A 14,528-nucleotide genomic window follows, 5' to 3' on the forward strand; every position below is an offset into this window, starting at 1 on the left:
CTATGTGACAAGAGCTTTAAGTGATCATACCTATTTTACAATTTAGTTTAGTTTCCCTATAAAGTTTAAACATTAAGTTCTCCACCTTTATGCCTATTGTTACTTTCAATTTAAAACTAATCAATTTCGCTTATGCTTATCATTGCAGGTAATTACACACTACTTATGCTAACTATTCATATCGCAGTAAGTAACACGCTGAGTGGCACTGACTTTGGTCATTTATTGCAATCAGCTGGCAAGTTGCCGAGTTCCCCAAGTGCCAGTCTAAGGCGAGTCTGCCTATAAATCAATAAACAATGTTGTAGGCGACAGAAAGCCTGCGCAAGTTGCCAGACAGACAGACGGACAGACAGCGGCAGCTTTTGTTGCTGTTGCTGCTGCTGGTAAAGTGGAGGCTGCTGCTTTTTCATTATAAGTATGAGCACTCGTATATCAGCAGGGCTATTTGGCTGATTGTCATCGCTTAAATGGCGGCCAGAGCATTTTATTTAACAAGTTTGAGTCTGAGTACAAGTGGCAGCGTCTTGGCAACGTTTTAATTTAATAGGCGCACATGAGGCACCGCCGACTGCGACTCCCGCTCCGAGTGCGACATAAAAACCAATTTCGCGTAAGTGATAAAAATGCAATGAGCATTGCCATTGGCTCTATCTGCTTGATGATGACAATCATCAGCTCAGCTTAGCTCAGCTGCTGCTGCTGCTGCTTACGAATTAAATTTACGAGTGCCAGCAAACTAGTTTTGACACATAAAATGCGTCTTTTCGCAAAAAGTATCTTGAGCAGATACACACTTACAGTATCTGTGTGTGTGTCGCTTGTCTCACATTTAATTGTTTAATTTGTATGCTAGGCAAAGAGTAAACATAACATTGCATAATGCTTATGTAGCATCATCATCAGCTGAGCTGTAGCTCGTTATGTGCCGCCAGCACAAGTTTCAATCATCATCAATTTCGCATCAAAGTGTCGCCCACAGCCGGAACTTGCAGACGGCGTCAGCAGCGTCAAATCGTTTTACAGCCAACAGCTCCAAGCACGCTCCGCTCCTGCTGCAATGACAAGATCGTATCGACGACAGGCAACATGACAATATTTTTTTTCCCTCAGCTGTTGTTGTTGTTGTTGCACTTTTCAAGTTCAATTTCAAGTTGCAGCTTGCCCAGCAAATCAATCAATCTAACAGGCAGCTAGACAGTCCAACAGACAGACAGACAGACAGACACTTAGTCAGTTAGTCAGTGCTGTGCTTTGAAGTCCAGACATTGTATTTCCTGCTTGGATTTTATGACTGGCCTAAGCAGGAAATAAAGGACACAGCTTTCTCACAGCCTTAGCCACATTCAAATGCTATTAAAGTTTAAAGCATTTTTATTATTTACTTTAAATAGCAATAGCATTTGTTTCATTAATTATTCATTTATATGCAATGCAGCAAATCTTTGCAGCAAATCTTAACTGATTTTGCTTTTAGCCTTTGCACTTGATTTGTTGCCCTTGGGCCGCACAGCTGTCAGCATTTGTCAGCTGCCACGCCCACTAGCGCCTGTAATTGCTGCGCTTATGTAATCGATGCTGAATTTATTTATTGACACATTTGTCGAAACTGTCGCAATAAGCAAATAAATTTTAAACAAATTTTGCCTTAGGGCTTTGCTTTTATTTTGATTTCTCTTCTTTTTTTTTGGTGACAGTTCAATTGGCCTGCGGCTGCGTCTGTTTGTCAGTTGGACATAATTGAAATTGACATATTTCCATTGTTCGGGCAAAAGGCTGTGAAAATTGCCAAAGTAAATTTTCAATTTTCATCAAGGGGACGACGACGACGCATTGATTTGCTTTGATTTTCATCCCACTGTCAATCAGCGACTTTATTTAACATTTTGCTTTGCTTTGTTGTTGCGCCACGGGAGTGAAACGGGGGCAACTACAAGTGAATCGGGGAGCTTACGGCTTGTTCTGTCTGTTTGTTGCCCACAGGCAAGCAAAAGGCGTAGTGGGCGGGGCTGTTAAGCGCCTTTCGCAAGTGTCAGCTAACGCCCTCAAAGCAGCAAATTCTTTTTTTTTTGTCTGCCCTGCTACGTTGCATATTCTGCTTCTTTTTTTTTTTGGCTATAACACAACTGCGTATTGTGTTAAGCGTCATAGCGACGCGTTGAGCCCTGCTGTGGATTTTTGGCAGCTTTGCCAGGCTTAGCAGGCGGCCACTGCGGCCTGTGGTGTAGTCAAGCTGATGATGATAATGCTGATCAACTTTAAAATCGAGTCGAGTCGAGGTATTGTGTATATAGAAAAGATTAAACGGTTCGTTAGTAAACTTTAAAGGCAACACAATTAAGAGTACAAAGCAAAATAAGCAAGCCGAAAGCTTTGAGTTTAAATATTTTAAACTTATTTAGCAAATTGCTTAGAATGAAATAAAGCTAAAATTGAATATATTATAAGTCTTTATAATTTCAATATAGATTTTTTGCTATTTTAAATACGATGCGGAACACACTTGTATATAAATTTAAATATAATAACTTCTTATTAATTTTTACTAGTAATTATCATGCCTATTTTTATTAAATTGGCTTGTCTACTTCAAAATATTAAATTTCAGGTATTGTAAACAAAAATAGCATTCAGATTCTGTTGTCAAACATATTTTTCCTTGTCATATCCCTTAGCTTCTATGTTAAATTTTGGTAAGCTTTAAGTCTTTTCAAGAAACCTAAAATATTTTCCATTTTCCATTTCTTAAAATGAAATTAAATTTAAATGTTATTACCTTTATTATTCTTTTCAAATGTATTATCAAATGCTCACTTTTATTAATTTGTGGTTTTTTTTTTGCTGTTGAATTCTTAAGAAAAAGTTTATCAAAGTATTTGTGAAACTTTTTTTGCTTTTGTATGTCTGCCTATATAAATAAATTTTGTAAGATTTTATGTTAAATTTACTTGACAATGCAGCTTACAATATTTTGCTCTGCTTATTTATAAAAGTGATAACAATTGTTTTGAAATTTATTTATATGAAAGACTTGGCTGGAAATCAAAGATGAAGCAGCAAAACCTAATTTGCTCTTAAAGCTATTTCAATGTAATTTATTTTAAGTTAAATTTGCTGCATATTTTTCTAAGTTTTTTCTATAAAAGTGATAACAATTTATTTGGCATAAAATTCTGCACTGCAATAAAGCAAAACTATTTTGCATTTAGAAGCTCTCTGAGCTCTTTGGAGCTTGTGGAGCACATTCACTTTCAGCTATTCGCTATAAAATTGTGCCAATTGTAATACATTTGAATTTCAAGTTGAATAACAACAAAGGAAGCATTGATAAAGTGCTGCTTTGTTCACTTCACTGCTTTTGCATTGTGCGCGAGTTTTACACTACACTTTCCATTCACATTCACATTCAACATTGCTGCGCTATTTACCCATAAATTATAAGGCCGAAACAATGAAATTTATGTACAGTCGTATATATATATATAGTAAAGGGACAGCCAGGTATTTGGGTCAGTTTATAACATGCAAAACAGCAGTAACAAGCGAAATTTTCAGCTAAAAAAAGGAGCAGAAGATGTAAACAGCGAGAGAGAACAAGGAATGTTGCATACCAATGGGCGCAGTTGGGCTGTCAAGTGCTGTATATTCATTAAAATTAAAACAAGAAGTGGATTGCACTTGTAGCTCAGAGCCGTTAATATTAATGAGAAGCAGCAGAAGCAACAATGGCAACAGCCTAGAGCTACTAGAAGAAGAAGAAGAAAAAATGCACATAGCAAATTGAGTTTTGTGGGCTAATTTGGGCACTGGAATCTGCAATTCGTATGAGAGCAGCTTGACCTGCTTTTAAGTTCGCTTGTTTGCATTTAAAGAAAGTTTTGCGTTGAAATTTATGTTTTTTTGTGGGTTTGGGGGTGTGTGTGTGTGTAATTATCAAAGAGAAATCTGTGGTATCTGTCAGCTGTCAAAGACACAAGAGAGCGCATCATACATAACCGAGTGCTTATGGCATGCGGCATGTGGCATTCGACTATCTGCAAGTCTGCTGCCACTAATTTCGGCAGCTTCAAAAGACCGCAAACTTTTCGGTTTGCCTTTAGGCCTTTCGGCATTTTTCAGTGCGCTACACACAAATCAAAGCAAAAGCAAAAGGCAAAAGTATTTGCCACTAAACGAGTTTAGGCTGCGCCAAAAAGTTTTGTTCTGTTGCATGCCGCTTGCGCGCCTTTAGCTATACTATACATAAAATGCTAAACAAAGGTTGAGAAAACATTTCAAAAAGTTAGCTTATGCTTATCGTCGCTCATTTATTATGCAAAGTTTGCGTTTGTGCAAATTTCTCAATTGCCCTGCCCACCCAATCGTTAGGGCTCAACTAGTGCGCGGTGGGTGGTGAGTGGTGGGCTGGGGCGCTAATCAACTGCGACATTTATCAAATTGGCACGCAACACGAGTATCAAGCTCAACATGCAATCCGCCACACATGACGTGCAGCTTGTTGCATGCCCGCCAAATTAGCGCCACACATATATACATTATATATATATTTTTCATAAATTTTATTTTGGCAGCTTTAGCTGACTTTAGTTCATAATGCAATTTTTTGCTTCAGCCAAGCAAATGGCTTTGCGTCTAGACAAACTCGTGCCTCTCTCTTTCTCTCTCTCTCTCTCTCTCTCTCTCTGTGTGTGAACATGTGCCGCATGTGGCAGCCCCTGTGGCAAGCCAGCAGTGTCTTTGCCTCAGATTTGGCTGCAAGTCTGCGCTGCTTTGCGACCGAACACGGTTTGCATTTGTAATAAGCTCTTTGGCAATCGAGTTCCTTTTTATTGCCCAATGTTATTGTTGGGGAGAGCGCGCGTTGAAATATTTCTACAGATTTGCATTCATTTCGAATAGTTCGAGCAAAGCGCTAAAGCTTTAAGATTTGGGGTTGTGTTTTAAAAATAAGCCACAGGAAATTGACTTCTCAGCTTTGTCAGCACTGCTTAAATTCAATTTTAAAATAGCGCAGCAAGCGTGGAAAATATTTTAAATTATATAGAAATATGATAGAAAACTTAAAAATTGTATTAAGAAATTAGCTGTTTAAATTATACATTTTTTAATAAATAAATGCACACATTCCTGAATTATTTAATTTGAATTTAAAAAAACTGCTAACAATGTCAAGTTAGTAGAAAATTTAAATTATACATTTTTCAATAAATAAATGAGCACATTCTTGAATTATTTAATTTGATTTAAAAAAATTAAAAGACTACCAACAATGTTAAGTTATTACAAAATTTAGTATCCAATTTAATCAAAAATTATCGGTTTAATTAAATATTTTTTAAGATTTTCGCTAATTTGCTTATGCATTTATTTTTAAAAATAGTTAAATGTAAAATGAAGAAAATTAGCCTTAAATTCTATTATCTATACTTTAGCTATATACTATAATTGTATCTCTAATCTCTATTTGCCGTATGTACGATACCAAGCTAATTGAAAATTAAAATAAAAAAATTATAGCTAGAAATTGACCAACCTTTGTTGCTCTGGCTATACTAATTGTACCATAGAATTAAATTCTAGGCAACAATTAAAAATAAATAAATAAATTAAATAGTTTTTTAAATGTACTAATACATTTAAAAGGCAATGAATAAAGAATAAAGTAAGCGTTAACTTCTTTTAGCTCATCATTATTTATAATGTCAACTCAATAGTTTGTTGAATGACTATAGCTAATAAGTTCAATATATAAATTGACAATATTCTGAAATTCTTAAAATGCAATATACGAAGCAAACTATTGTTAAATTTTATTATCTAGAGTAGAACCTTTCATATATCTTATTGCTGAGTAGAACGCTGAGCATAACCCTGAGTATAACCCTGAGCATAACCCTTCATATATCTTATTGCTGAGCATCCCTAGTTGCGTACAAAATTTCCACACCCTCTAGTTAGTTCTATGAAGCGACATATTGGCCTGGCTGATAATCAATAGGCATCAATGTGCCAATGAACTCGTCAATGAACTCGTAACGAACACGCTAATGGAAACGCTTGCCACATGCAACGCGGCGAAGACACGCGAGGTATTCAGCATGCAGTTAGCACACACACACACACATACACACCAGTACGAGCAACAGCCACGCCCACAAACAAACAAACAGCTAACAATGCCAGCTAATACACATTTCATGCTTTTGTTGTTGCTGTTGCTGCTGTTATGATTACAATAATTTGATGTTTTGTATTTCCAACCAAAATGTTTATGCATATTTTTGTGGGTCACGCACGCGTTGCAAGCAACGGAAACAGAATTGATTAGCAGCACCACCCAACCACTGAGTTCTCAATAGGTTTGTCGGCTTAGCCTTTTATCTGCTCGCGTGACGCGTATGAATTCAAAATTTTAATGACTTTATTTAGACACGAGCTAAAGCCCAAGTAGGCGGCATTTAAATTATTTAGTTGCTATTTAGTTGTGAGCAGAATATTTCGACTTTTCCAAATTTTATATTCAAAGAAAATTGCAAGATGGCCGGCAAAAATAAGTAAATATGTGATATATATGCTATATATACTATTTAAGTGGCATGCCACAGAACTGTTGCAGCTGCGCCTCTACTGCAGTTTAGCACTGCAGCTGGCACGCCCGAGACCAAACGCAAAATGTTGCTGTATCGCCAGCTGCTGCGGCAGGAGCTGGGCAAGGAGCTGAGAAAGGAGCTGCATCTGCTTGGACCCAAGCCCAAGAAACCTGCCAGCAAAGTCAGAGCGCTGCCGAAACCAAAAAGCGCGGCCTTATAATTTGTTTATACTTTATGTTAAATTTAACAATTTTTGCAATAAAAAATTGCCAGCAATTGATTTTAAGCAAACAACTAACAGTCGCTGTTTGTCTGTTTTTTATTGCAATTTTGCGTTGTTTGTGGTTTTAACAGTTTATAATAAAGTGCCAGCTTGTGCATAAAAAAAGGAAGAAGCAGCAGCAGCAGCAGCGGCAATAAATGCGCAACAAACAAAACCAAAATGGCGTTGCGACCATTTTTAATTGCCGCCAAGCGCCGCCAACTGTTACGCAGCGAGAACTTTGTAACTTTTATTTATTTATGCAAATTTTATTTTTACTGTCTACAGCACAGAGCGAGCGTGCCACGTTCTGTGGCACGACAATATTTGCTGCCAAATTGGCTAAAAATATATATTTTGATGGCTGCGCAAATAAATTGAAATTGTTGTGACAATTGTTAACCAAACTTTGTTGCACAAAAATGTTAGAAAAATTGCCCCAGCTAATTGGACTGCGATACGTGCCAATTGTTTGTGCCCCCAAGCAATTCAATCGAGACAGACAGAGAGAGAGAGAGAGAGAGAGATAGAGAGAGAAAGCGAGTTTAGCACGTACAAACGCCATATGTGTGGATGATTTCTTGTCTTTCGACTTTAATAACACATAATTAAATTTGAGAACTACATCAAAGCGACACTTGCTGCTGCTGCGTAGCTAACGTCGTATGGTAAACGTCTTGAAATTGTGCGCTGGCAACGGCTCATTGGGCGTAAAGACGGCTTTGGTTATGGTCGAGCGTGGGCTGCCCTTAGTTTGTAGCAGCCAAGGTTTTCCTAAAATCAACAAAATATAATTTTAATGCAAGCTCAGGTATATATTATCGCTGTTTAATAATTATTAGTGTACATAATTATTGCTAATATTATGCATTTATTTGTTTATTTAATGGTTACTGCTGAATTTCTATAATTCAATAGTAGCAGAAAATGTTTGGAAAAAGCAAGTAAATTAATATTCAAAATTCAATCTGCTTTAAAAAGTAATAAATCTAAATAGTGGAATTGGTTTTAGCTGAATGATTGAATCAACAAGATCAATAATTTCAATAGTGGAAGAAAATGCTTGGAAAAAACAAGTAAATTAATATTAAGAATTACATTTGCTTTAAAAAGTGAAGCAACTAAAAAATTGCAGCCTTAACATTTGTTTTTATTATTAGTTTTAGGTAAATGATTGAATTAAGATTAAATTCGGGTCGCTTAATTACAAATTGATTACAACAATTCGGTAATGTGTATTTAAGATAATGCAAAATTAGTCAAAGATAGTAAAATCAATATCTGTAGCAATATTTGTATTATTTGCTGCCTTTTGATTTTGCTATAAAGCAAATACAAATATTTAAAAGCAATTAGCAAGCTTAAGGCACGAATTAGCAAATAGTACAATAGTTACATCAAATGCGCTTTTAATACAGATTAATTTCCTTTTTTAAGTTAACAAATAATATAAAATATTTAACATCATTTACTATTGTTATGTTTGCTACTTATAAACGCATTTAGTTAAATGAAAATGTCTGCAGCTTATAAAATCACAACAATTATGATTTAGTTAATTTAAGTGAACAGCTATGAATGTTAATATACTGGTAACTTACATTTCATTCAGGCCCAATAGCTTGCCCTCTATAACGCCCTTGACCGTGCCCTCTCTAGTGTTCATGCACCAGCCACCCAAGCCCAGCTGCTTGGCCTTCGCCTGTGTGTGCTAAAAGTAAATAAATTCTAAAGCAAATTGCTCACAATATATGGAGAAGAAGCTAAGCTCACCTTGCGAAAGAAAACGCCTGCAATAGTTGTTGATATTATTTAGCTATTTGCTATATATTGAATTATAAGCCAACTTACCTTGGACTATGCCAAACACCTCGAACATGCTGCTATAAATGCGATGCTCATCGCCTCCCATGCCAGCCAAGGCGGATCTGGGCGTTTGCACTTCCACTTCTGTGGTCAAGTTGGCTGCAGGCTGCTCCGTCGTCAGCTTAGTTTTCTTAATTTTGCGACTCATTTTGTTTGCTCGATATTTTGTTTATAGAAATTTAATATTTGCTGCGAAGCTCTAATGCGAATGAGTTTGAAATTGTTTTGCTGCAGCTTAAGGCAAGTGCATGGCAAACTAAGTTTGCGAGATCTAAACAAAATGTTTAATTATAAGCTAGCTAAGCTGCCAGGCACTTTTAACTTGTGTCATTTGCTTGCAATTTATAAAGACGCTCAATTTGAAACTTTGAGCGTTTATGTGGCAGCTTTAACGCGAAAATAGTTGCAACAAGCAAATGATTTTTGTTATTTTTACGCAGACAGTTGCAAGGCTTGTCAAGTCTTGTTGCCCATTTGAGGCTTCTCTACACTTTTGGCGCTTACGCTTCGTTAAACTTAAGAGAGAGAGAGAGAGAGAGCCAGCTAGCTATTAGAGCGAGAGCGCGCAGTGGAAACTTCAATAAAACGTTTGACGCTGCAGGCAAACTGACATTTTCCATTAAGTGCAGACAGCAGCACTCGCAGCTCATTTCGAAGAAGAAAAGAGCGAGAGCATTTGGGGAGTGTTTTATTTTGAAGGCCAAGTTTAATGTATGGCTGTGGTTGATGTGCTGCTGCTGCTTCCTTAGACTGTTGATTATGATGTGCGTGTTGGGGCTCTTGAGCAGCTTTTATAGTCTGCTGCTGTTTATAGCCTGCTTTTAGGCGCATGCAGCTTAATTAAAGCTTGGCCAACAGCACAGAACCAAAAAAGCGAACATCAAAGCCATGCAAGCGCTGCACTTCCGCACAGGACGACAACAGGATGTCTACTACTTGACTCGCTGACGACGTCACCAACAACTTCAGCAACAATAATATTTATTTAGAAAATATGCTCGAGCGCGCTTTGTGGCAAGCACAGCGAACAACAACGAGCGAGTGTTGCCAATGTAATCATAATATTTTGTCAGCATATCAGCTGGTATTAGTTTTTGAATTTGTTAGCTGGACTTTGTAGCTGCTGCTGCTGCTACTCGACAATTGAGCCAGGAAATTGAGTTGCCACACGCTGAAGCGCCACTTAAATGTGGCAAACATTTTAAGCAGACGCCACACAGCGCCAAAATTGACATTTATGCAATTTGATTTTGTGTGCCGCACAGCAAATTAAATTTGCGCTCTTTGCTACCCCCAAAAAGTATGCTATGTTTTTATATGCGTGCCTATGTGTGTGCGCGCGACTTTTTCAAACAATTTGACGCTGAAATTTGTTACAAATTGCAGCTACACAATATGAAATTTGCATAAAATTTCCATATGCGCTTTTTGTTTTGTTATCCTTGCCAAGCAGCCGTAGCCGCGTTCGCTTCCGCCTGCCCCGTCCCGCTCTTTTTCGCTTTCGCTTATAAATTTGCATAAAAACGCGCCGCCTGACTGACAAATACTCATGTCGCTTAAAACTCAACGCTCAACTCAAATTTATGAACTCTTGAACATATTTTTGTGCCTTTTTTTTTGTTTTTGTTTTCCAATTTTGCGTTTTTTTACGCTCGCCGTCGTCTTATGGGACTTTGTCCAGCTGTCTGTGAGGTGTTAACATGGCTAAAGCCACCATTTTGCATGCGGGCTGGACCAAGCGCGACCCTAAGCTGTGTGTGTGGGGCGGGGCGAGTTAATTTATTTGCGCTGTCTGCAAAACGCCAAAACGAGCCTCTCAACCAATTTTCATTAAAGCACATAAATTGTTGTTTATGACGACGCCACAGTCCAGGGATACGTGCACCTTGGGACCAACCACCCAGCAGCAACAGTCGACTTCATTTCATATTCATGGGCGCTCAATTCGCAACTCCTTTTAGGTCTCCTTTTCTTTTTTGCTGCTTTGTGTGTGCAACACCCTCGCTTTGTACTCGTATCCGTTAATAAACTTTTGGCAATTATCTTTGCTGCCTGTTGCTATAATGCCTGGGATTTGTCTATGCTGCATTGAGTGTGAGTCCCAATGGCTGTCTGCAGCGCTAATAACGGCGCAAGAGAGAGAGCGAGAGAGCGAGAGTTCGCATTGGCTGCTGCAGAAATTTGAAACTGTAAGAACAACAGTTGGGGGTGTGGGCTACAAATTGGTAACAGGCCTTGTCTAAGCCTCTATGATATATCGAATGAGCTCAAATTGTAGCTTACAGTTTGCAGAACTTTAGCATAATTAAAAAGCGCAATTAGTAAATTTTAATTGAAAGCTGTTGAATATCATTTTAAAGTTAATTGGGCATCACATTTTGAAGCACAAATAATAAAATATATATAATATTTTGAATTTAGTTTTTTATGACTTAATAAAAATATATTTTTGCTAATGTGAATTTTTGAACATTATTAAACTCTTTACGTTTGTGCTATTTTTACGATATTTAAACTTAAAATATTTATTTATACGATATATATGCTAATTTTGAAAATTATTAAAGTCTCTACTTCTATGCTATTTTTACGATATTCGTTTTGCGATTTTTGTTTTTACGATATTCCAAATATTTATTTATACGATACTAATTTTGAATATTATTAAACTCTTAACGTCTGTGCTATTTTTACAATATTCGTTGTACGATATTTGTTTTTACGATATTCGAATTTACAATATTTATTTATTAGATGCTAATTTTGCACATTATTAAACTCTTAACGTCTTTGCTTTTTTTACGATATTCGTTTTACGATATTTGTTTTTACGATATTCGAATTTACAAGACTACCTATAATATGGGATTTTGCAATTAAATTTATTGTTAATTTCTTAATATAGTATGTAAGATTTTACGATATTCAAGTTTACCATAGCTACCAATTCCATTTTTAATAGTAAGAATTTTACTTAACATTTCGATATTCATTTATACGATATTAATTTATTTTTTATTAAGCAAACAATATCATATCGTAAATCTTACGATATGTAAGCTTACCATTGTCTACAATCACATTTAATTAATTTATCTATCGTACGATTTATGCTTTTTTTTCAAGTTAACCCATAACTTTCAATTGCCGTAATGATTTTATCATCATCATCTACTTATGCCACTCAAAACTTTGCAAACAGCTTACATTTAATTTGCTGACTCTTGCTGCTGGGCACGTTTGTAATCAATAGTCCAAGTTTAAAAGCTGTCTGCAAGTTGTCTTAATCCACACACATATCGTGGCCTTCAGAGTCGCAACAGCTGCCGGCAATTTCATAAAGTGCATAAGGCACACGCTGTCTGCTGTTTTTTGTGAAAGAAAGAAAGTGAAAAAGTTGCGACACACACGTGATAAACCTGCCTCAATATAATTGCATTACACGCAGGCTGTCACAGGCGAGAAAACCGCACAGTGGCAGCCGCAAAGAAATTTATAAAAATAAATAAAATAATGTAAGGCTAGAGCAGCTGTCAAGGCAGCAACCGCAGCAGCAGCAGCAGCAGCAGCAGCATAAGCTGAGCACTGAGCTCTTACCTAGGACTATGTGTCATGACCCGACTCAAAATGTGAAAATTTCTTTGGCAGGCGACTTTTCATATTTTCTGCGTGCGTGTGTGTGTGTGAAAAGTTGCTAAAGAAAATCCTTTTTTCTGAGCCCCCAAGTGCGCCACATACTTCAAGTGTGCTTAAGCGCACCCACGGCAACGCCCCAAACTTGTGGCTTGCAGCACAAATCACCAAGGCGGCAATGTCTGGAATTTATGCGCTCGCTTATGTGTGCGTCTGTGTCTGTGTGTGTGTGTGTGTGTGTGATCCCTAAGCTGACACTGATGTACGCCATTTTGTAAGCGAGGCAGTCAAGCGCAGCGCAGAAACCTGCAACATGGCCAGCCCATTAGCTCTCAATATTTTTCATTTTCTATTCCGGCTATTTCTTTTCTATTTTGAGGTTGCTCCGTTGTCACGAGCTGTGTAAATATTTTTACAAATTATTTTACGCATGAATGAAACGCCAGCGGAAATCACTTATGACATTTTCGATCTATTGATTTTTTATGCTTCAGCTATTATTTATTTTTGTCAATAATGACGCAACAAAAAAAAGTGAACTTAAAGCGCTGAGAAATTGGTGCGCAATCAAAAGGGTTTTGTGTAAATCAAATTAGAATTTTGATTTGTTTAATTTAAATATGTTGAGAAATTTCGTAATCATAATGTTGAGCAGACGTAATTGGAAGAGTTGAATTAATAGTGAACCAGTATATAAATTATAATACCGAAATAATACCGAAAGCAAAAGAGAATCTAAACTATTTAGTATTAACTGTTTTTACTTATAAAGTTCCTGCCTAATATTTTGTTCTATTCCTTACAAAGCTTATTAAATAATATGCAGTAATACAGTGGCGGACAAACAAATCTATTGGCGGCTTTTACATGGTTTTCTTTAATTCATTTAACTTGATAATAACAAAATATATGGAGAGCTAAAAATATTTAAATGTTATTCTTAAAAAAATATATATATACAAACATGTGCTCTTTATTTGCTTTATATAAAAGAAACATGTTTTTCATATTTATTATTGAAATTGAAAGAAAACATGTTTTGCATCTTTGTTATTGAATTGAATTCTTAATAAAAAAAGTTGCAACTATTCTTGGTGAATAGCATGAATGCTCAAGTTTAGCAAGTTTAAAGCTTATATGGTTGTCTTATACATAACGATTAGCCAGACCCAAATACAATACAAATATAAAATCAAATAACAATATGCCAGAGATAAGCGTAATGTCTCCAAATGTAGCCAGTAGCAATTAATTTGAACGCGTTAAATGAAATGGATACTTAATGGTCAATATAGCTGACAGCTTATACAAGTTTAGCAGTCGTTAAGCTGCAGCGAAAACATTAAATATATCATTTAATAATAACAAGCAATGCATTGCTGAACATTACGCAGCGCTATAAGAGAACTGCAACTTAACGGCGAGAGTGCCACACTGATAATGCACTGATAGAAAGTTAACGCGGGCTCATGATGGAAAATTCCATCATGCACGTGCTAAATTCTCTCGCTCACATCTTAACATAACAGCAAGAGTTAGATTATGTTAATGCACGCAGATCTTAACACGCGATAAGGCCTAACATAACAGCGAGCATGAAATTCTGCTAACAAGCGTCAAGACTTATCTCCGCTCACAGCTTAACATAACAGCGAGAGTGAGATTCTGCTAACATTTCGGTTAAGCTGCGCTCACACCTTAACATAACAGCGAGAGTATCAGTCTGTTAGCGCACTACACTGTTAACATGCGCTAGGGCACGCTCAGCTGTTAAACGTTTAGCTAGCGCCGATTAGCCGGCACTGTTGATAACATTTCGCGCTACTTTTAACATAAGTGAAGACGTGCGCTGAGATCATTAAGTAAAAGGCAGTCAGAGGAGCAGGATGTGCATTATAATTGCTGGATCACTATCCCACTGCGTGTAAATAATTTGATTTGTCTTCTTTTATTATATATACATATATATATTATATTTTTTATATAAAAAAGTTAATATGCCTAAAATATAAATTAAAAATTAACTCTGGATCTGTAACTAATAAATGTCATAATTTCAAATTTAAAATATTACTGCAAAAAGATTCATGACTTGATATAGAGACTTTTAGCAGAGTCGCTGATCAGAAACTAATTCTTGACTATTTTAGTCTCTCATATAATGAAAAGTTTCATAC

General features: G+C 36.5%; 3 protein-coding genes across 5 annotated transcripts in view; 2 read left to right on the forward strand and 1 right to left on the reverse strand.

Moving 5' to 3' along the window:
* The window catches only part of LOC108607879 (E3 ubiquitin-protein ligase TRIM9), an 88,037-nt gene that overhangs the window by 33,619 nt on the left and 39,890 nt on the right, over positions 1–14,528 (forward strand). The gene's annotated exons all lie outside the window — the stretch shown is intronic.
* LOC108594440 lies at positions 6,450–6,876 on the forward strand. Its single transcript, XM_017979615.1, has 2 exons — positions 6,450–6,554; positions 6,606–6,876. Exons 1-2 carry the CDS (start codon positions 6,538–6,540, stop codon positions 6,808–6,810), a joined length of 222 nt encoding a protein of 73 aa, XP_017835104.1. The 5' UTR covers positions 6,450–6,537; the 3' UTR covers positions 6,811–6,876.
* LOC108594439 (acylphosphatase-2) lies at positions 8,450–8,935 on the reverse strand. The gene is made up of 3 exons (XM_033294093.1): positions 8,704–8,935; positions 8,626–8,642; positions 8,450–8,563 (listed from the first exon to the last, which is right to left on the reverse strand). Exons 1-3 carry the CDS (start codon positions 8,864–8,866, stop codon positions 8,450–8,452), a joined length of 294 nt encoding a protein of 97 aa, XP_033149984.1. The 5' UTR covers positions 8,867–8,935.

The sequence above is a fragment of the Drosophila busckii genome, chromosome 2L (assembly GCF_011750605.1).
Source record: "Drosophila busckii strain San Diego stock center, stock number 13000-0081.31 chromosome 2L, ASM1175060v1, whole genome shotgun sequence".
NCBI classification, from domain to species: Eukaryota; Metazoa; Arthropoda; class Insecta; order Diptera; family Drosophilidae; genus Drosophila; species Drosophila busckii.

Coding starts and splice junctions, on each gene's coding strand:
- LOC108594439 (XM_033294093.1), bottom strand. CDS start 8,866: ATGAGTCGCAAAATTAAGAAAACTAAGCTGACGACGGAGCAGCCTGCA.